This window comes from Alexandromys fortis, unplaced genomic scaffold (genome assembly GCF_014885135.2).
Source record: "Alexandromys fortis isolate MF-2015 unplaced genomic scaffold, M_Fortis_MF-2015_v1.1 scaffold_96, whole genome shotgun sequence".
NCBI lineage: Eukaryota > Metazoa > Chordata > Mammalia > Rodentia > Cricetidae > Alexandromys > Alexandromys fortis.
Genome location: NW_026068053.1, coordinates 4,724,090 through 4,748,450, shown reverse-complemented (window position 1 = coordinate 4,748,450; position 24,361 = coordinate 4,724,090). Strand labels below are relative to the sequence as shown.

The window sequence follows — 24,361 nt, the reverse complement described above, 5'->3', positions numbered from 1 at the left end:
AGAAGAAAGCAAGATATACTCTAGAGCCCAAGTGTGGGCTCCTCAGTGGAGAACTGCGAAAACTGAGACATACCCAAGGCAGTACAGGCTCAAGGGCAAGCCGCCTGTTCACTCTTCTGAACATCAAAAACATTTCTACATAATATCGAATGTTCCTGGGCATAGAAATTCTGTTTTAAACAAAAATTTCTGCCTTAAAAATGTATTTACAAGAAGGAATATCAATCTAAGATTATGTCAACAACACTGTAACAACAAAAATATGGAATGTTAATAAAGTAGAACAATCCTTAACATTCATAAGTAGAAAAATTACCTTAAAAACTATAGTAACTATGGAATATTTACAGATTAGAACATTAAAATGAAATCTATGTAAACATGACATCTTACAAAATCTATACAATGAAAAGCCTCAATCTTAAAGAATGTCCACTTAATCAAAACACTCCAGTGGCCTGATTATTATTATTATTATTTTATTATTATTATGACTTGATGTTTCACCATCAGCTTCTGCCATCTACCCATAGTGAAGGTATGGCATCTTAGATAATTCCCTGAACTGTACAGAACAAAAAAGAAACAGCTCATTTATTGCTCATCTTTAGCTGATTAGGTAAAAATATTAAAACCTTACTTAATTACATTAGTTAATAATGAGTTTAACTCTAGAGAGCAAATTTGGCATGAGAACACAATGAATAAAAATTTATCTTTATTTAAAATACTTTTTCAACAACACTTTAAGACAGCTTTAACACCTTTAAAAACTACAATTGTGTGTCTGTATGCACAATGGCCAATATGCATAAGAACATCAGAGAATTCAGTTATGTGTATGTCTGTATGTATAATGACCAAGATGCGTAAGAATGTCAGAGGATACAGTTGTGTATGTTTGTGTGTGTGTCTGTCTGTCTGTCTGTCTGCCCAATGGCCAAGATGCATAAATAGGTCAGAGGATAACTTGGAAAGAGTTGGTTCTGGCATTCCACCATGTGGATCCCAGGGATCGAACTCAGATCATCAGGCTTGGCAACAAGTGCCACTACTCAGAGACAACTCACTGGTACAAGTCAGCTTTCTTTAACAATGAAGCCACCCAAATCGAAGACCCAGATATTAATTCACACACCTTCGAACACCTGAATTTTGACAAAGACGCAAAAAATTATCAAATGAAATAAGAAAGCATATTTAACAAATGGTGCTTGCATAACTGGATATCAACATGTAGAAGAAAGAAAACAGAACCATGTCTATCACCATGCACAAAACTCAAGTCCGAATGGATCAAAGACCTCAACATAAAGCCAGTCACACTGAACCTCATAGAAGAGAAAGTGGGAAGTACACTTGAATGCATTGGCACAGGAGACCACTTCCTAAATATAACCCCAGCAGCACATACACTGAGCGAAACAATTAATAAATGGAACCTCCTGAAACTGTAAAGCAAAGGACACAGTCAACAAGACAAAACGACAGCCTACAGAATGGGAAAAGGTCTTCACCAATCTCACATCAGACAGAGGGCTGATCTCCAAAATATACAAAGAACTCAAGAATTTGGCCATCAAAAGGACAAATAATTTAATAAAAAATGGAATACAGACTAAAACTGAGAACTCTCAACAGAAGAATCTAAAATGGCTGAAAGACACTTAAGGAAATATTCAACACCCTTAGTCATCACAGAAATGCAAATCAAAACAACTCTGAGATTCCATTTTACACCTGTAAGAATGGCCAAGATTCAAAAACACTTATGCTGGAGAAGTTGTGGAGTAAAGGGAACACTCCTGCTTTGCTGGTGGGAGTGCAAGCTGGTACAACCCCTTTGATGCCAATGTGGCGATTTCTCAAAAAATTAGGAAACAACCTTCCTCAAGATCCAGTAATACTACTTTGGGGTATATATCCAAAGGATGCTCAATCGTGCCACAAGGACTCGTGCTCAGCTATGTTCATAGCAGCTTTGTTTGTCATAGCCAGAACCTGGAAACAACTTAAATGCCCCTCAGCCTAAGAATGAATAAGGAAAATGTGGTACATTTACACAATGGAGTACTACACAGCAGAAAAAAAATCTTGAATTTTGCAGGCAAATGGATGAAGCTAGAAAACATCATTTTGAATGAGGTAAACAGACCCAGAAAGACAATTATCATATATNAATGGCCTTTAGACATAAAGCAGAGAAAACCAGTCTACAAATCACAATCCCAGAGAACCTAGACAACAATGAGGACACTAAGAGAGATATACATAGATCTGATCTACATGGGAAGTAGAAAGTAGAAAAAGACAAGATCTCCTGAGTAAATTGAGAGCATGGAGACCTTGGGAGAGGGTTGAAGGGGAGGGGAGAGAAAGGGAGGGGAGCAGAGAAAAATGTAGAGCTCAATAAAAATCAATAAAATTAAAAAAACCAATGAAGGCACTTGTTATTTGAAAACTGTAAAGTGATCATGCCTGTTGGTGTGGAGAACTGATACAATAGCAACTGCCACTGGACTGTGACCATTACCCCACGCTTCACTTCCAGCTCTTCCACATATAAATTACAAAGAAAGAAAAAAAGGCTCTTGCATTTATCTCAGTTTTTCCTTTACCAACTAAAACAGGATGACAAAAAGAAATTGACAAACACTAATGAAAGCTCAAATTACAAAAAGTGAAAGATTTTCTCCTAACTGGGTCAACAGGTTTTAAAAGACTTGGTTTTCAACAAGCACCATTATTTTTAAAGACAGTGCAAAGCAGGTTTGACAAGATCTGCTTGTAAAAAGCGGAAGCTATTAACTTTCAATTCACTCAACAGTAGAAGTCTATCCAATAACAGGCCTGGGAAACAGGACTGGCCTCTGAACAGCAATGCTAATTATAGACGGATTTTCTGACCTTACCTGAACATTCCACCTGCTCTTCTGCCTCTCTGAGTAGAATAATCTTGTTCCCACTTTAAATGTCAAAAGATTTTTCACACTTCAATTTCTATTATGGTTATGTCTTTCATTACAAAATGCTTTCTTCCCCTACAAAGCGTTGCCCTTTTACTAACCTCCCACAGTGCTCTTGCTTTCTGTGCCCTGCTTACAGCTATAATGCAAATGATGATGTATCCAGCCTTCCTCTCCTGGTATGGAATCATAAGCTGTTCAAAGGCACAGATGGCTGACTTCCCATTTCTTAGTATCAAACACAGTACCTTCCCTCACAAAAGCTAAGCAATAAATCATTATGTCACATTTGCCTATGCAAACAACCAGCATGGCAAACGAGACAGACTTTACATATAAACCAAACATTAACTATGTCTGTATTTTAAAAGAATCATCTATGATGACAACATTAATGGCAAACTTTTCATTAATCCATAAAAAGGCAAAATGTGAAACAATAAACTGCACTCAGTGGGCCATGGATGTGTCTGCGTGGTAGAAAACTTGCTTACCATGTGTCAAGTCTGGGTTCGGAAACAAACTAGCTGTGGTGGCAAACATCTGTAATCCCACACCCGTAATCCCAGGCAGGTGAATCAGGAGTCAAAGCTGAAAGGTTAACCCGCAGTGGTGTCAAAATGGAAGAGTGAATAGATTTAAATCTACCTTTTATGATGAAAAGGCTTGAGTATCAGCCTTGCTGGGGCTAGGGTATGCCAGGAGAGGGCAGAGCAACTAGCACAGAGCATTCCCAAGGACAGACTAAACCACAGAGCTGCTGAACACCAAAGCTACCATCACTATGCAGATCCAGCCTTTACCTTCAAGTCTGACTTCTAGAACGTATCAGACCTGTGTCAATATTTTTAAGTTTGTATTTTCACAAAAATGGCATATTATTTTTCCTGTAACTGCATTCTCCATCTAGATCTACATCCTTCCCCATCGAGAGAGAAAGAGAGAGAGAGAGAGAGAGAGAGAGAGAGAGAGAGAGAGAGAGAGGGAGGAATGGATGGATGGACGAATGAATGAATGAAGGTAATACTTGTTTCATATGTCCCCAATTCCAACAAACTATTTCTCATCTAAACGAGAACCTTTAACAAATGACATCATTTTAAAAACAGCAAACACTGATGTGATTGTAGTGATGCTATCCCCAACAGAGAATTTAATACTTGTTTATAAATAAACCATCAAAGAATTTACTACTTCCCTGAGAAAAATGGATTTATTTTTTAAGTGATGGCTAAAAAATAGTTAATGTGTCCAAAGAAAAGCAACTGGTAATGTGAGACACATCTGTCAAGTGTGTAAGCAACATTTCCAGCTCAGAATGGTCAGTCATAGTACACAAGTAAGCAGACGTAATAGAAGTCTGGTCAGACTTCAGCAGCAGGACATGTTAACCCTTCATAAGCACACTTGAATATTTCTACAGTCAGACTTAGGAATGATGTTCTGTACTATGAGTTATGTGCTCAACAAAAGATGTCTACTTATAATGAGTTTATCATCTGCACTCTAAAGTAGAACAATGACATTCTGGCGATCCACTTTCCCTCATAATCCAATGGTATTGTTATTTTCACAGTTCTAGTAACCAATATCAGGAAGTAGGAGTTCAGACAAACCAAAACCATCTCCCTTTTATTAGAGAAATGGCTGACATGTCCTTACAAATGCTGAAATACTTTTCAGCATCCTTGTTTTACACTTACTTTCCCACCAATTAGTGGCAGAACATGCATCTTTCCACTCAAGCTGTCTTTCACAGATGATACTATCAAGCACGTCCCACACAGGATAACCTGGCGTCTTGTCCATCGGTTCACTGGCAACTGCATTTTGCCTTTTCGGACATTGTACATTCCTGAGAGCTGAATCCGCTCAGAACTCCCAGTGCTGTGCGGTTTTCCTAAAATGAACACAAGCAAACATGTTACATGTTAGTCTCTAGAAATACGCTTTTATTCCCTCAGCTATATACTAGATCAATTAATTAGGAAACAATAGTTATAGGGGAAAAAACCTAAAATATAACTAAAAGAACATACAGCCAAAAAGTCATTGTGGAATTATGGTAATAAGAACAACCACAATTATTCCTCATGTATTTTAGTAACAAGTAAAGCATAACTTTTTTTCTTAAAATAAAAGGAAAGACTGTTTTAGGTCCTTTCTTATTATCTATCTCATTACAATTTATTATATATTTAACGAGAGATGGATTCGAGATTGATTGTGTGCTAGTCATTAGAAAATTAAGAAGAAAAGACTACAGGCTAAGAGAGAAAATAACATTCAGCATTCTACACTGAATAAAAATAATCAGTCTTACTGGGATTAACTGCCTGTTTTCTCCCCACACTTATTCAATGTATGCTTACTAAAAAGAAGAAATAAAAATTACTGTTCCAATAGGAACATACCACAAGATGAAGGTCTAGTACAGCAATGTTTGTGATTTCTGGAGAAAGGGGCAGTGACAGAGAGCAGCACTGAGATTTAAGACAGTGAGAGACTTCAATAGTTACTGTCTGAAGGCATTTACTATGTTTGTTTCTACCCAGAAAACCAGGAGCCAGGTGCAGCTTATTGGTAGCTGCATTTTTTTTTCTCCCAGATAGACTCTGTTTGCTGTGGCAAGCAGATGCATGGGCTCCCTTAAGAAAATGCTCCCTGACTGTTAACTTAGGTAATATTATATCCTTCTGGAGTCTTTGATGGAGTTGAAGACTAGACAGATATAGTTATAGTTTTCCTTAGTTATGATAAAAGACAAATTAGATACAAAACTTTAGGCTCACAAAGATAGATAGAATATTTTCTTTAATTTTTGCCTAATACGAATAAACTAAATATTATAACTATGATTCTTTTTTTAATGCCTACTTTGTTATACGTAATTTTACTATGCTAAAGTTAAGTCTTCCTTTTAATTAGTCAGAAAAGAGATGATGTGGGATATTCTTCTGTCTATGTGTTGCTTTTATTGGTTGATAAATAAAGCTGTTTCAACCAATGGCTTAGCAGAGTAAAACCAGGCAGGACTTCTGAACAGAGATATATAGAGAGAGAGTAGGTAGAGTGGAGGAGACACTATGTAGCTGCTGAAAGAGTCAGACACCATGAAGCTGCCCAAGAAGCAAGAGGTAACAAACCATGAGCTTCATGGTAAAATACAAACTAGAAATGGGTTAATTTAAGATATAAGAGCTAGATAGAAATACACCTGAGCTGTTGGACCCTGTTGTACTAATATAGCTTCTCTGTGACTATTTGGGTCTGGGCAGTCAGGAAACGAATGGGCAGCCTCCATCTTAGTCTGCTTTCTCTTGCTATCATAAACACCATGGCCAAAAGTAACTCGAGGGAAAAGAGTTTATCTCAGCTTACAGGCCGCTTCCATTGCTGAGGAAAGCCAGGGCATGGGCTCAAGGAAGGAACCTGGAGGAAGGAGCTGATGCAGACGTCATAGAGGAATGCTGCTCAGGGGCTTGCGCTCTGGCTGTTGTGTTGAGTATGCTTTCTTATACAGCCCAGGACCACCAGCCCACAGTGTGCAGGCCTCTCCTGTATCAGTCAGTAGCCAAGAAAATGCCTTACAGACATGCTCCTGACCAAGCTGATGGAGAAAACACTCAATTTTGGTTCCCTCTCAAAGTATGTCAAGCTGGCAACTAATATCAGCTACCACATGAGTTCAATTTAGGCCTTCTGAATGTGACAGATTCTTTTCAATAGAAGAGACAGTAGGGAACAGATAAGATTCCAAGAAAAAAGGAAAATGGCCTAAATCAATACACCGCAACTGAATTCCAAAATCCCAGTTTTCTTGACTATAAAATGAAGTAACATTCTCCAACAAAGGATCTGATCAAACACACCCACACCTCCGCAAATGTGTGTGATCAAACACACTTACTCCTTTGCACATGTTTGTGATCTAAACACACCCATACGTCTGCACATGTGTGTGATCAAACACACCCACACTTCTGCACATGTGTGTGATCTAAACATGCCCACACCTCCATACATGTGTGTAATCAAACACACTCACTCCTCTGCAAATGTGTGTGATCAAATATACTCACTCCTCCACACGTGTGATCTAAACACACCCACACCTCCGCAAATGTGTGTGATCAAACACACTCACTCCCCTGCAAATGTGTGTGATCAGATACACTCACTCCTCCACACGTGTGATCTAAACACACCCACACCTCACATGTGTGTGATCTAAACACACCCATACCTCCGCAAATGTGTGTGATCAAACATACTCATTCCTCCGCACGTGTGTGATCACACATTCGCTCCTCCGCACACGTGTGTGATCAAACATGCCCACACTTCCACACATGTATGTGATCTAAACACAGCCACACATGTATGATATAGACACACTCCACTTCTATAATGTGTGAATACAAAGCAGCAGATATTTTATTTCCTCACATCAGAAGAAGCTTCAAGGAAACTTAACAACTATCACATGTATACATATGTGCAATAACTATAATAGGGATGAAGGGGGGACATAAAAAAAAAAAACCAGGGAAGATAAATGAGAGTCTTTCAATTCCCCAAATCCAAATGTCTCCTAAACAAGCTCCACAGCAAATCACCAGGCTGACTTAGGCCAGAAAGAACCGTTAAGAGAATGAACAAAGCAACAAACACTGGATTTTTTATTCTCTTTATTCTCTAGTTGGAAAATTCCAAAGAGTTTTGGAGCACAGGGCAAGACAGGTTTGTTCTTGGAAACTCCTGAAGATCCCACGCCCAATGTTGGTCTGAGTGCATTTGGTCCTCTAGCCACTTCTCCTCCTGGGTGTTCCCGATTAAACACACCCTCAGTCATGCACCAAGCTGCACTCTGGGGAACATGGAGGTCAATGAGGTAATACATGCCTGGGCGGTCACACAAGCACACCCTCCTCTGTGTCAGACTCCCTTATTCTCTGACATCAGAATCATTTAACTATCACTAGTCTTCCAATTGCCAACGCGCTAATAAATACTGATAACACAAAAGAAGGCAATGCCTACCAGTTTACAGCGGAGCCAATGGTACAGACTGGGTTTGAGAAATGCTACACAAGTCCCCTGCAAGACCAAGACATGCTCTCAACCAGGACATGCTCTGAGAGCAAACATTTCAAGCTGAAACAGAGGACAACAAAAAATTTAAAATCGCATGTATAGAGTTTCTCTTCTACCTACTTATTTGGCATATGGCAGAACTGACGATCCAGAGCTAACAAGATGGCTCAGCAGGTAAAGGCACTTGCCACTAAACCTGAAGTCCTGAATCCAATCCCTGAGACCAACATTATACAAAGACGGAAAACTCTCACAAGCTGTCTGTCCTCTGATCTCTGCTGCGCGCACACACACACACACACACACACACACGCGCGCGCGCGTGCGGGCATAAGATAAATGTAATGTTTTTTAATGGTGTTCTATAATAACCCCCAAGGTCCTTATAGGAAATTATCATGATGTTAAAGGATCTACTTCTTAATGACTTCCTGAACACTCCTCTTCCACATCACAAAGACAGTTTTAAACTTACATTTATTTCTCATAGTACAGTTGCTAGACTGATAGTGGTATATAAAATGTTTTCCATAAGTCAAAACTATGCAAAATTCTAGAAGTATATTTTCTTTTTTTTGTAATATAATTTTTTTATTGAAAAAAAATTTCCGCCTCCCATTCCCCTCCCCATCTCCCTTTTCCCTCCCCCTCCTCCCTCTCCTCTCCCCCTCCCCCCACTCCTCTCCCCCTCCCTCTCCAGTCTGAAGAGCAGTCAGGGTTCCCTGCCCTGTGGAAAGTCCAAAGTCCTCCCCGCTCCATACTGGTCTAGGACGGTGAACATCCAAACTGGCTAGGTTCCCACAAAGCCAGAACATGAAGTAGGATCAAAACCCAGTGGCATTGTCCTTGGCTTCTCGGCAGCCCTCATTGTCCGCCATATTCAGAGAGTCCAGTTTTATCCCATGCTTTTTCAGTCACAGTCCAGCTGGCCTTGGTGAGCTCCCAATAGATCAACCCCACTGTCTCCCTGGGTGGGTGCACCCCTTGTGGTCCTGACTTCTTTGCTCATGTTCTCCCTCCTTCTGCTCACTGGGACATTGGGAGCTCAGTCCGGTGCTCCAGTGTGGGTCTCTGTCTCTATCTCCATCCATCGCCAGATGAAGGTTCTATGGTGATATGCAAGATATTCATCAGTATGGCTATAGGATAGGGTCATTTCAGGTTCCCTGTCCTCAGCTGCCCCAGGAACTAACTGGGGACATCGCCCTGGGCACCTGGAAGCCCCTCTAGCTCCAAGTCTCTTGCCAACCCTAAGATGGCTCCCTTAATTAAGATATGTGCTTCCCTGCTCCCCTATCCAACCTTCCTTTATCCCAAACATCCCGTTTCCCCAAGTTCCCCCTAACCTCCCCTTCTCACTTTTCTCTCCCCATCTCCCCTTACCCCCCTCCCACCCCACCCCCAAGATCCCAATTTTTGCCCGGCAATCTTGTCTACTTTCCATAACCAGGAGGATAGCTATATGTTTTTCTTTGGGATCACCTTCTTATTTAGCTTCTTTAAGATATCAAATTATAGACTCACTGACCTTTATTTATCTCTAGGAACCAATTATGAGTGAGTACATCCCATGTTCATCTTTTGGGGTCTGGGTTACCTCACTCAGGATAGTGTTTTCTATTTCCATCCATTTGCATGCAAAATTCGAGAAGTCATTGTTTTTTACCGCTGAGTAGTATTCTAATGTGTATATATTCCACACTTTCTTCATCCATTCTTCCATTGAAGGACATCTAGGTTGTTTCCAGGTTCTGGCTATTACAAATAATGCTGCTATGAACATAGTTGAACAAATGCCCTTGTCATATGATCGGGCATCTCTTGGGTATATTCCCAAGAGTAGCATTGCTGGGTCCAGGGGTAGGTTGATCCCGAATTTCCTGAGAAACCGCCACACTCTTAAGAAAATCTTCCTTTTATTACACAGCTTAAAGCAGTATTTCAGAATCACTTGGATTTCTGTCGCTTATAACAGACCTACAGTTTTGGAATCCTGGTAGTCAAAGACCAAATGCTGCTTTCAGCATCACCACCAGAAATTTTGTTTTATGCTAATAAATCTAAGAGGTTTAATATATCTGCAATTCCTTCTCCAAAGTAAGATATTTCCGCCAACAAATGCATTCCTCATATGCATGAATTTCAATTTTCTGCTCACTACAAACCAGCTACTTAATGTTTCTATACCACATAAAGCCACTTGAAAATGCATAAAAGAAAGCTATGAACTCTAGGAGAGGGCTAGAAAGAAGATGCAGTGGTTTAAAAGTATTTGATGGTCTTTCAGAAGACCTGGGTTCAGTTCCCTGCAAATGGCTCACAACTGCCAACAATTCCAGTTCCAGAGGATCTGGCACCATCTCCAGGCCTCATTGGACACTTGCATGTGCATGGGATGTGTGTGTGTGTGTGTGCGTGCGCACACACACACACACACACACACACTAAATACCTTAAAATAGATGTGCATAAACATCAGCTCTGACAGACACTACAATTGGATTCATGTGATCAACCTCAAGAAAATAAAAAATGGTGACGTTAAGAGCAAGAATCTATCAAATTTCTTCAAATTACATTCTGAACATTTTTAAATTTTGCTCTGAACAATAAATTAGTTTGAGAGAATTTAGGTGTTATATCTACCACTTCCAGGGCTCTTCATTCCTTTACATAGACCCAGTCCGTGTGAGATGATCTCATTCTGTCTTGGTGTCTGAGCCATTTCTTGTGGTGCAGCTCTGCTAGTACAAAGTCTGTCTGCTTTTGTGTACATAAAAACTTTTTGATTTTAATGATATTTCACTGCATGTAGACTTCTAGGTTAACAGCATTCTCTTCAGAATTCTGAAGATGCCCTTCCAGTACCTTCTGTTTCTAAACTATGCCACCATTCCTCAGTACAGACCAAGTCACCTACTGCCTTGCTGCCTCCTGAAGATTTTTTTCTTATCAGTAGTTTGAAGCAATTTGTTTTCTCTCTTTAACGCATGGTGTAGGGAGGGCACGCACATAGAGGCTAGAAGACAATCCTGAAGGCAAGACTATGTCCCCCGCCTTAGAGATGGGGTCTCTCCCACCTCCCCTCCCCAGCTGGTATTATAGGTACATGTCAAAACAACAGCCATTTTCATGTGCATGCCAGGAGTTAGCTCAGGGCCTTGTGCTTTCAAGCCAAGAACTGTAACAGCTGAACATTTCCCCAGCTCTCTGCAGCCTGATATTCGATATGTTATTTCACATTTCATATATTCAAGATTTAGAACATTTGATATTTATGGTCAAAATTGAGAATTTTGCCAGCTATTACTGCTTCAAATACTTTCTCTGATATCACAGTTCTCTTTAGGGGCACCATCTGTACAGGTACAAATTACATCTCTTGAAATTATAACTCACTGACAGTCAGTTCTATCTGCTCTCTATATTGGTTGTGCCAACCACTGTATCTTCAGGTTTACTAATCTTTTGTTCTGCAGTGTTTAAATCTGTTTAAAGAAAAAAAAACAGTTCTAGTATATCTAGAATATATCAGGTATATCTAAAATAGTATATACAGAATTTAGGATATATAGTATATATAATAGCCCAATTTAGGTGCGTGAGCCCACAAAAGTATCTCCTGGCATGCTAATGCTTCACCTTCAAGAACCTATAAAAAGCAAGTGTAGGGGCTGCTTATATTTCCTGGCAGTTAACTCTGTCACTCATACTGCTGCTGTGTCAGTTTAGTTCACTGTTTTGTAAATGGGACTTTTTTTTTTCACATTGCTGATCATTTTTTTTTTAATACCATTCCCTGTGAATTCTCCCTGGTGAATGCTAATTTGTGTTTCTACAAATAATGAAGCCCTTTTCTAGGACAGTTATCTGGAAGCTGTTTGTCTTCTTGGAAGTTCACTTGCAAGACAACAGTCTCAAGACAATAAGAACACTAGTAAACAGTAGCCTGATGAATCCTTTCCCTTCTGGCTAAGGGCTGCATGAGTGTCAAACTTTACCTCTGTCATTCTGGTTAGTGTCTGCCCAGCTTTGCGTAGTCTCCTCACATGCATCTTCTAACTCAGTGATGGCCATTTGCAGATTTCTAGAATTTACCTCTCCGAGCTCCCCTTTCCTCTCTAACATCCAAGTCCTATAGATGCAGGTTACTTCCTCAAACAACAGAAGTATAAATTTGAGGCCAATGAAATAACTCTGCTAAGTACTTTGTAGAGCCTTGTTTTGCTTTATTCTGTGTTTACTTATGAGACTTGCAGAAATCAGTTCTCTTCTACATGTGGGTTCTGAGGCTCAAACTCAGGTCATCAGACTTGACAGCAAATGCCTTTGCCTACTGAGGCAGGGGCTGGAGAAATGGCTTGGTTGAGTTCCATGACTAGAACCCATGTCGGGCAGCTCAAAGACCCAGGGGGATCAGATACCCTTGTCTGCAGGCCTTCATGGGCACCTATACATGTCACATAGACTCACACAGACACACAAACACATCCATATAATATATATACACACACACACACACACAATATATATATATATATATTTGTATATTTCTCCTCCAAATGCTAGAACCTCCTTCCATTCTCCTTCCATGTGGCTTGCTTCTTAATAAAAAGAATGGCAGAAGCAACAGCAGCAGCTTGCAACCTCCAAAAATGGGTCATAAAAGGCACGGGGCTTTTATTAGTAAGCCATACTACTTAGTTTCTCTAAGACTTTACAGACAAAATTCTTTAAGCCGGCTGCATTTTCATGAGGACACTCACACAAACTCATGAACGGCCAAAGAGAGGACGTAGAACTTCTTGCTAGCAGTCAGCGAGGAACTGAGACTCTAAACAACTGCCATGGAAGAAATCCTAACACAAATAGATGCTGAAGCTACTATGGAGCCCAAAGAACTGGAGTCCCAGGGGCTACAGTCTGTGTCGTCCCATACAACTGCCAGCTTTACAACAGAGCCTAAGTCAGAACACACCTGAGCTCCCGGCTCAAAGAAAGTATGAAAAACTAAAGGAATTCGGAGCCACCAAGTTAAGAACAGTGACTAGTATAACCTTACATACTGGTTTCACTTAGTTCTGTTTACTGAGCATAGTGAAAATTTAATAGCTTGTATTTCTCTAAAAGGATATAAAAAATGTCTCTAAAACTTTGTATAAATTAGTTTAACTGAAGAGTTTTTTCAAAAGAGTAAAAATGGCACATTAAGCTGTCAAAACAATTTCCAAATGTTATTAGACTATAAGGCTTCATGTCAAAGCAGAACAAAAAAACTAAGACTATCTGAGGACGATGTAGTTAACAGAGAAATCAATATGGCCCTGGGATGAGTGACAGTGCTCAATGCTCTCGCTCCAACTGCTCTCTTCTGAGCTTAAGCACTGATGAGCGATAAAGTGTGTTCTTATTGGACTCAAATTCTTAAATCTTTTTTGACTACTTCTGTGATAGAAAGAATGAATTTAATCACTTGTCTAGGACCATTTCAAGGGCCAGCAAACAGACAGAAATGACCCTGTATCAGACTAAAGACCTGAGCCCTAAATCCCATCTGGTAATTTTGTCTCTGACTAAGACACTAATGCTGCAATGACAGCCCTGCCCAGGAGCTCTGAAACAAGCTGAAGTCTGGTTGCTCTAAACTAATGAAAATGAAAACCAGCCACGTACTAAATTGGGAAAGGGTTACTTTATGCATCAAGTTATTTGCCCAGTAACCCTTACTTCTTCCTGATGGCTATTCAGTGTGATTAGGGTTATTTAGAGCTCTCAAACTGCTACAAACTCTTAATCCTAGAAAATACTAGCAGGTTAATTCACTTTACAATACTCATTAAGGAATTCCAGAAAATGTGTACTATCCCCCAATGGCCTTAATGATTCAATGAACACAGAGCTAAAGTAATTTAAATGTTATTGCTTCTTTCTATCTTTCTATCCATTGTTTTAAAACTGCTAAAAATCAAAGAGAACCAAACAACAAAAAGCTTCCACTTCTCAATATTTTTCCAGTAGGACTGAGCATCATTTCACACATTCTAAGAACATTAAAAAAGGAAGGAAAAATAAGAGCTTTAAAAGAAAATCCAGCTCTAGCCCAGACATGCTATTATAATGGAAGTAGATTCAACTTTGCTGACACCAATATTTGCATTTAAATTAGACATTTAAAGAACTGTTTAAAGAAAATACCCTAAAAAGAAAAGGAAAGAGGATGAAGTCCATATGGTTTTCTGGTGAAAACTTTTGTATTTCTACTTAAAACACATTCTAATTTTATCTATCACTCTATATTGTTGTCCTTTTTGCTCCCAACTACCTTTTAAAATATGGTTTTTTTCCATAAGGAAAAGAAAGAGTCACTAACAATCATCAAAAGCAAGTGTGCACTCCGCATCCAACAGCATAGCAGATGCAAACAACCACAGACTCTATGCGATGACGACCATGGGTCTTGCCCTGCTTGATGTCATAGAGCCTTATGGAATAGTCACTCCAGCCTAGGGTACTGATTTAATTCCTTGTGGGACACATTCGCAAGTCAAACCCTTTGATAACCACTTACGTCCATTCTTCCTGTATTTTGGAGTCCTCCTAGTCTAATTCATCCCTAGGCTTATACATTCCAGCATAGTCAAAATATAGGTACATCTTTTTCCTTATGTGCAGGCTCAGACTCACTAAGTGTTCTGCACGTTACCTCTCAGAGAAATGAAAATACTAATCTGTTTAGGTCAAAGAAAGCCAATTCGCAACTATGCATCAAATTAGTCAAACAATAAAACTTCAGCTAAAATTTAAGAAAAGGGAAAAAATAGAAAAATGAGTGTCTCTAAGTAAATCTTCATACTCTCCAATAATGCTCAGTTTATACAAATAAATAAAACACTGTCAAGAATTATCAGCCCAATTATTTCAAGCTTCTCTTCTAGAAACATTCTAGAAGGATTTTGTTACTACATTAGTATATTAAAAGCACGTTATGAACAAATATGGATATAAATTCATAAAGTAGAAATAAGTCCAAAAAAGTAATAGAAATCATACCAGAAAAAAGTCAGGTAAGAGTTTTGCTACAGGAATAACAATCTATAAGTTTTAGCATCCTTGGAAATTAGCAAGCAAACTCAGTCACTAAAATTTACTGACCACAGAAAGAAGCATTTGGTAGCTCAGACTACAAATAAAGTGACAGGCACAGAATCTCTACAGAGACATGAAATTACAGGCACCCCTAAAATCTTACATTAAAAATTTTAAAGCCAAGTCTTCTTTTCACTATGATTTATAAAGGCAATATGATATTCTAAGGGTTTTTCTTCTGAACTCACACTTTCAATCCTAAGTTATAGAGAGAAATTCTCTCTATAAATCATAAAATGTCACTACTCAAAATAACAGAAGACTGTGAGAAACGATTAGAATACACACAGGAAAAATAAGTTTTGCTTTGAAAATTACAAATACTATATGAGGTAAAATAGATTTATTTTTATATGAACGCACAAAAATCACAATGTGCTGTTCTGCCATAGACTGCCTAAATTTTTAACAATTCGATTTTTAAATCCTAAACATACATGCCCCTCTCTTGTACCCCAGCGGGTTCAAACAATTCTTGGCATTCTTCAGCTAGTGGAAGCCTAACTCTAGTCTTCCTCTATGACTTGACATCACCACCTCCTTGGCTCATATCTCTACATTATTTTCTTCTAAAGGTGTCTTGTTGGATTCAGGGTCTAATCTAATCAATAATGATCCCATCTTAACTAATTACAGCATATTGAGGCTCCAGCAGGATAATCATTTTTGGAATAACCATTGACTGTACAACTGACCTCTGATCTAAAGAAATCTAATTTTCTTGATATTTTTTAATTAGAAAATTAAGCATTTACTACCTTTGGCCATTATTATAATACTTTTTCAGTACAATGCTGTTGAAGGTGTTTACAAAACCTAAAATCACCTAATACCAAGCAATTAATCCAACAAAGCCCAATATTGCGAGGCACAATATATTGTTTTGACTTCAAAATACTAAAGGCAAATGACACCAAAATGAATGTATCACCTTCTGATCATCCTATCTGCAGATCCAAGCGAATAAAGGCACACGAAGCCTGTAAGCATGTAGGGAGGGTTGTCTTTGGGGAAGGGGGTGCAGGAGGACAATAACTTAGCACAAAGTCCAGTCAGTTTATCAGCAGACAGTCAATGTGAACACCTCATGCTAATATAAACCTGGCTTATTTAACTGTTTTAAGAGAAGCTCTTAGCAATTAAAAAGAACTTCAAAACCACAAAGATCTTGCAAACAATCATAATCTTACAGATTCAATATATCTTATCACCTTCTCATGGCTATAGAGCTAGCATCCACCATTAAAACTACAGTAGATGGTAAACTACAAGTCCACTTACTATACAGAAGACCTCCGTGACTACTGTAAACAATGAACATGTAATATGTTTATTAAAAAATAATTGCCACAACATTCAAGTAGCTGTGACGCGTGATAAGGCCAGTAGCTTTCTAGAATGACCTCAGCGTATTGAAGGTAGCACTGTGGGGTTATCAACTCTACATACACAGACAGAAGCAGGAGAGTCAAGCCACATCTCAGCCTCACACTACAACAAATCTCCGACAGAGCCTGAATGTAACAGCCATTATGTAGCTATGCTCTCCTCTCACTTATGCTCCCTTGTTTCCACTCCCCAAGTCACTGCGCCAGCTGTCCACATCCATTAACACCTGGCCCTAACAGGCAGAACCTATGAATATGAATTCACACATAAGCAGGGTCTTTGCATATGTAACTAAATGAAGATAGATTTTTATTAGATTAAAACAGCTCCTAATCCAATGACTATAGTCTTTATAAAAAGAGAAACTTGGAACACACAGAGATGGAAAAGGGCAAGTGAGAAATGGAGATAGGGGCTAGAGTTGTGGCTTAGTGAAATGACGTGCAAGGTCCTGGGGCCAATCTCCAGCATGGGGAGAGCAGAAACAGGCAAGGACATTGGCTGGGAGCAGTAAGGAGAGGCAGAGAGCAAACATGGACTGGAGACCCAAGAACAGCAGGGCTCAGGGAGGACAGGGTGTGAATCCCTGGGGAAGGACCAGCATCTAGAGCAGCAAGAAGAGAGAGGGGGTACCCACCCTGTCAGAGCATGGGGGCCAGGGCTTGCCAGGGCTAGTATGGAGTTTGGAACTTCCCATCCTGGGAAATAAAAAACACTGAAGGAGGACTGTGAATTTGAGGTGAGCTTCAGATCAGCACGGGTTTCATGGCCAGACACTGTCAAAAATGGAGAGAGAAAGGGAGAATGTAAGAGAACAGATGAGAGGGAAAAGGAAAAGAGGAGCAGAGAATATGGGGTGGCATGTGCAAAGCAAAGATCACTGAGAACTGCAAGCAACCAGAAGCTAGGGAACCTTAGGAGGAAGTCAGTCACTGGTGCTGCCCTCTTAAAGGGTTTTTTGTCCACAGCCTTGCTTTTTCTCATTTGCTTACGAGCTACCGAGCTACCGTGAGGTAAGATGCTTTGCTGCAGTGCACACACTTCCATGACACTGTCTCACTGCAGCCCCAGAAACAATGGAGCCAAAGGAACCAGGACTGCAACCATGGCCATAACAAATCTTTCACCTTTAAGTGGATTTTCTCAAGTATTTTGTCATGGCAACAGTAACCTAGCATAATTGTCTTGTCACCAATAACTTCAATAATACCTAAAAATTAACTTGAATAAAGAAAGCTCAATTCATGTATTCATCTTGTACTAAACCGGACAGTAAGAGCCACTTCGTAAAAGTTTCAGGGAAAGCTGACAGTGTTAAAAGTAAGTGGCATATTGGGCTAATTAACTGTTGAGAACTGAGCCAGCTCTGGGTTTTTACTCTGGTCTCTTCAAGTAGTTTGGAGTCTATCTTATCTACTATAGACAATACTTTAACTCATATAATCCCAAATAAATTTGCAGGGAAACAAAACGGTGTTTACAAGTTTTAGAGTTGAAGAATATAATCTAATATTAAGATCTGAAAACGAAGTTCTGCCTAGACAAACAGTAAATGATGGATTTCAAAGAGGACGTCAAATCCTCAAATACATACTTTTAACACCTCAAACAACATTATGTATGCCAACTATACAATATGGTGTGCAAATCAAGACAACTTTAAGATACCATCTTACACCTGTCAGAATGGCTAAAATCAAAAACACCAATGATAGCCTATGCTGGAGAGGTTGTGGAGAAAGGGGTACACTTATCCATTGCTGGTGGGAATGCAAACTTGTACAACCACTCTTGAAAGCAGTGTGGCGGTTTCTCAGAAAATTTGGGATCAACCTACCCATGGACCCAGCAATACCACTCTTGGGAATATACCCAAGAGAGGCCTTATCATGCAACAAAAATATATGCTCTACTATGTTCATAGCAGCATTGTTTGTAATAGCCAGAACCTGGAAACAACCTAGATGCCCCTCAATTGAAGAATGGATGAAGAAAGTATGGAATATATACATATTAGAGTACTACTCAGCAGTAAAAAACAAGGACTTCTTGAAGTTTGCAGGCAAATGGATGGAAATAGAAAACACTATCCTGAGTGAGGTAAGCCAGACCCAAAAAGAGGAACATGGGATGTTCTCACTCATATTTGGTTTCTAGCCATAAATAAAGGACATTGAGCCTACAATTCGGGTTCTTAGAGAAGCTAAAGAAGAAGGAGAACCCAAAGAAAAACATATAGGCATCCTCCTGAATATTAACCTTCATCAGGCGATGAAAGGAGACAGAGACAGAGACCCACATTGGAGCACCGGACTGAAATCTCAAGGTCCAAATCAGGAGCAGAAGGAGAGCGAACATGAGCAAGGAACTCAGGACCGCGAGGGGGGCACCCACACACTGAGACAATGGAGATGCTCTATCGGGAACTCACCAAGGCCAGCTGACCTGGGTCTGAAAAAGCCTGGGTTAAAACCGGTCTCACTGAACATAGCGGACAATGAGGACTACTGAGACATCAAGAACAATGGCAATGGGTCTTTGATCCTACTGCATGTAGTGGCTTTGTGGGAGCCTAGGCAGTTTGGATGCTCACCTTACGAGACCTGGACGGAGGAGGGTTTTCCTCGGACTTCCCACGGGACGGAGAGCCCTGATTGCTCTTTGGGCTGACGAGGGAGGGGGAATGGATTGGGGGAGGGGGAGGGAAAGGGGAGGCGGAGGTGGGGAAGAGACTGAAATATTTAATAAAGAAAGAAAGAAAGAAAGAAAGAAAGAAAGAAAGAAAGAAAGAAAGAAAGAAAGAAAGAAAGAAAGAAAAAAATTGAAAAAAAAAAAAAACCAATATGGTGTGCACATAATACACCATGAAATCCCTCATTTTCTGTTACCCTTGGAAGTGCTACCTGCTACCTTGAAAATGCTATCTTTCAGAAGAATGAAGTTTCTCTAAACCTTAAAACCAGCAAAAACATTTTAAAATAAAATTATTTAGAAGAATAACAAGCTAACTTGAAAGTATAACACTTAATTATCAGTTCCATTACTATAGTCATATGTTATCTTTTAAAATTGATATTTTAACAAAAAGTTCAAATTTATCAATTATATTTAACTGCGTTATAATCAAGTTCCATCTAAGGTAATATAGATCCTTAAACCAGACCATTTTGTATAGGGAAGGCTGAGATATGAAAAGACTACATAAATGTCTTATAACTGGGAACACAAATTAACTGAGCTCTATACACAAATTGAGGATACTGATAACAACAGGAGGTGACATGACTGCCTGCCTTATTCCCTCACGCCTTTCAAATCTTGGAGCAACTACCAACAATCCTGCCTTAACCACCTGATCCTTAACAGCACAGCCTGCCTCCTCTCAGCATCACCTTGCTTTTTCTTTGTCTTTTACAACACATTATCACTTCATGTATTGTTACTCACGTCTATGTCATCTTGATTGTTTATTACTCTGCTCCTGCTGATAAAATGAGGACTATTCATGAATGCATCCTGGGCACCTACGACAGTACTTGGGACAAAGAAGTCATTCAGAATCTGACACGCACAGTAGCTTGAATAAGCACTTATGGAGTTATAAATAGCTGCAATATATATGACCTGCTTTATCGTGTAAAATCCCACTAGTGACAAAAGCAATTCTTTCCCAAAATACTTTAGCTATGCATTTTCTTTCCCTAAGAATCTGAAGACTTAACTAAAGCAATTATATATTATGACCGGACATCTGTACTTCACTTGGTCAACATTTATAGATACCCTGGCTAAAAACAGAATTCTAAGAAATGTCAATTTGTGTTTCGATTACAAAAAAAAGGAACCAAAAAAAAAAAGGAATTTTTTTCTTCTCAAGCAATTAACAATGCATAAATAAGACACTAACAGTTTTCTGAAAGAACTAAAAATTTATAATAAGTTTCTTTCTGGCTTCCAGCAGATGGCTGACCAAAGCAGCGCTCTGTTTGTGTATTTAACAAATTCTCACAATGAGAAGTCGTGTGCAGATGCTTTCCCTTGTCTCTGTCTACGGAAGGCGACCCTGGCACAGTCGATGAAAAGGCACCTAGCTGATGGGGCTGCAGAAGGAAAGGCTGAACTTTTCCTAGTCTAACGACCTTCAACTCTTCCCTACTTCAAATATTCAAATACTTCTATCTCAAAGTTCAGCCAAGTTCACAAACTATCTGGCAAAACAACAAAATACAAGGACCCGAAACCTTGGCAGGGAAAGGAATGAAGGTTAAAGCTATGCATGCAGGATTCCGGCCTCCCTTTCCTTTTTCACTCTGTCAACTCATTAGGGAAGCAATATAGTGGTGCTTTAAAAAAATGTATTCTGAGCCAGATGGACCTACATCTGCTCCACTCCCAACAGCCACGCCTCTTAGCTCCCTCTAAAACTGTAAACAACAGTTCCTTCCTCCAGAGTGTGTGATAAATACCACCCAACCCAGTGTTTCTTGAAAATTCCATGACTGGTACACAGTATTATGACAGCGCTGAACTTTATCTGCAAGCTTTACAAACTTAAAACCTATATTTAACCCTTTACTTCCACAAGACCTGTATTACTAATAAATATTAATTTGTCAAGGAATCAATCATAAGCTATAATCTATTAAAGTGCAGGCTTGGAGAACAAAGTAAGAAAAGTGTTCAGCATATGGAATGCTCTTCTAAAGCGTCAGCATCAAACAAGAAGTTAAGAAACCACTAACACACCTTAGATATAAAAGGCAATGGAGCAGAGCTGTATCTCAAGAACAGTCCTTTGGGAGACCAGTGCAGACTAAAGCAGCAACAGAAACAGTAAGAAACCTGCACTACAACAATGAAACAATAGCCCATAAATGGGGAATGAAAGTTTAAATTATAAAATAAATTAGAAAGGAAAAAGTAAATGCTTAGTTTCTACTGCTGTAATAACCACTGTCAACGGAGGCTGCTTGTTCGTTTCCGGCTAATACGGTTTGATCGAGCAAGACCCTCGAATCGACAGCCCAGATGGTCCAGCACCTATGACAGTTTCAGGACTGCTGGATGAGATGGACCTACCACACAGGTTACCCCAGAAAAGACCTGATTAACAGTGCCCCGATCAGCAGGAAGTAGTCTAGAGAACAATGCCCAAATTCCCTAAATGATTGTTTATAAATGCTTGTTTACATTTAAAGGGAGATATGCTATAAAGATGAATACTTTATATTGGTATGGATCTTGGTCTACTGATACAAATTTAAGGTCAATTTTGTTATATGTATATTTCTGCTCTTGATTAAGGTATTGTGTTTGTGCAATTCATTTAAAAATGTAATGCTTATTAAAAAATACATGTTAATAGTCATCTATAACAGTCAAGCTTGTAGTCATGTTAGTTAGGTTTTCTAGATGTACAGAAATATATTTCAGATGGATAGGTAATCTTTTTTTAAAAAAAAAGATTTATTTATTAATTATGTATACAGTGTTTTAACTGCATGTATGCTGCAGGCCAGAATAGGGCACCAGATCTCATTGCAGATGGTTGTTAGCCACCATGTGGTTGCTGGGAATTGAACTCAGGACCTCTGGAAGAGCAAACATGTTCTTAACCTTTGAGTCAGCTCTCCAGTCCCTGGATAGGCATTTTTTTAAACTTTCAAAGACCTACAGAACATGGCATTTAAAAGATTTTAAAAATTTAGAACTTTTCATGACAATGAGACACATCTGTTCCTGGCAGCACCAATCTACTTCAAGAGGATGATATGCATCGAAGAGGCTCCTTATGAAATTTGTAAGCCATTTGGGCAAAAAACTGCTCATCTGGACCGCTTGATGGTATCCTGAACATGCAGGACCCACAGAAAAATGACTGCTGAACTTGTCTAAAGATGAGACAGTCCTTCAGGGTTCCTGCTTCCTGAAAGACATTCTGCAAGACACAGAAAAAAGTAACTGACGAACTGCCAATATAGGCAGAACTGTCATTGAAATTTCCTGCTTCATGGAAGAATAGGTAGACTGAAGATGGATGCCCCAACGTTACCGAAGAACTTTGGGTGACTGTCCAGGCAACAAGATGTCTTAATTCAAGAAGTTTGGCATTGTTTACAATGCACTTCCTGTTTACTTATGTAATATTATATCCTTCTGGAGTCTTTGATGGAGTTGAAGATAAGTTATAATTATTAAAGATTGGTTAGATATAAAAGTTTATCATCTATCTTATCTTTATGAGTCTATAAAGTATTTTCCTTAATTTGCCAAATATAAATGGATTAAATATTTTAACTTAATTCTTATCTGATAATTGTTATGTTGTATGTAATCTTGCTATGTTAAAGTTAAAACCTTCCTTTTTATTTAGGCAGAAAAATGAAGGTGATGTGGGATTCTATTCTGTATGCTATGAATATGTTTTATTACCATTAATTAATAAAGAAACTGCTTTGGGCCTATAGCAGGGCACAATATTGCCAGGTAGGAAATCTGATATAGAGAGAGAATAGGGAGAGTCACCTATTAAAAACACCATGTAGCCGCCAAAGGAAACAGATACCTCAGAACCTTACCGGTAAACAAGGAGCCTCGTGGTAAAATATAAAATAGAAATGGTTAATTTAAGATGTAAGAGTTAGTTGATAAGAAGCCTGTGCTAATAGGCCAAACAATGTTACAATTTCTATGTGATTATTTCGGGTCTGGGCAGCTGGGAAATGAACCAGCAGCCTCCAACTACACCACGATTTATTTGGCTTACAGGTTACAGTTCACCACCAGAAGAGGCCAAAGCAAGAAAGAATTTAAGACAGGAACCTGGAGGCAAGAACTAAAGCAGATACCATAGAAAAATGATGCTACTAGCTTGCTCAGCCTCCTTTCTTACACACACCAGAACCACCTGCTCAGGTGCAGCACCACACACAGCAAGCCCACCCACATCAGCCATTAGTTAAAAGATTCCCTACAGTCATGCCCACAGGCCAATAGAAGCATCTCAAATGATATTCTCCATCACTTCCAGATGGTCCTGGCTTATATCAAGCTGGCAAAACCTTGCCAGCACAGTTCATATCCAAGGGGATAGCAGAATGCTAAAGTGAGTTACAATACATAATAGATTTGCTATCTAGCCCTTTGAATAAAAAGCTTGATAACTACTGTTCTAAAGCACACTAAAGAAGATTTCAAAATGGGTGAACAAGTACAATGAGGAGTCTAGATGCTGCACAGTGTGAGGCCCAGAATGATTCACTACTCTCTACTCTGTCCCTTTGAGAGCAAAGTTAGTTCCTGGCCATCACTCTACCTAACGCTAATTTCCTTATAAAAGTATACTGCTACTCTTTAGAAATCTATTCTCTCCAGTACTACAAACATCAATTCTACAGTCTCCTTTGAGCATTTAATTACCACAAGGCCATCTTTTTTCTTTCTTTTTAATTTGTTTTTTGATTTATTCATTTTATGAATGAGTGAACCATCATGTGCGTGTTGTAAACTGAAACCAGGCCTTCTGCAAAGAGTAAGAAGTGCTCTTAATAGCTGAAGATATCTTCAGCCCCATTCATCCTTTCTAAACAACAAATCTGAAAACATAATCTAACTAATGTCTGTTGTACAAACAAACAACTGGCTAAACTGTTAACTGAAATCCGAAACAGTAAAAAGTTTTCAAGAAACTGTCTGATAGTTCATTCTCTCAATCTTCAAAATCACGGACTAGTACACCGACTCGCAGAATACTCCATGAAGAC

The 24,361-nt window shown here is 39.2% G+C and overlaps 1 protein-coding gene across 1 annotated transcript in view; it reads right to left on the bottom strand.

Annotated features, from left to right (window-relative positions):
- Phlpp1 (PH domain and leucine rich repeat protein phosphatase 1) overlaps nucleotides 1-24,361 on the bottom strand; it is a 226,459-nt gene that overhangs the window by 124,873 nt on the left and 77,225 nt on the right. The window contains exon 2 of the mRNA XM_050119746.1: nucleotides 4,670-4,866. Coding sequence (XP_049975703.1) covers nucleotides 4,670-4,866 — 197 coding nt within the window. The remainder of the gene's footprint in view (nucleotides 1-4,669; nucleotides 4,867-24,361) is intronic.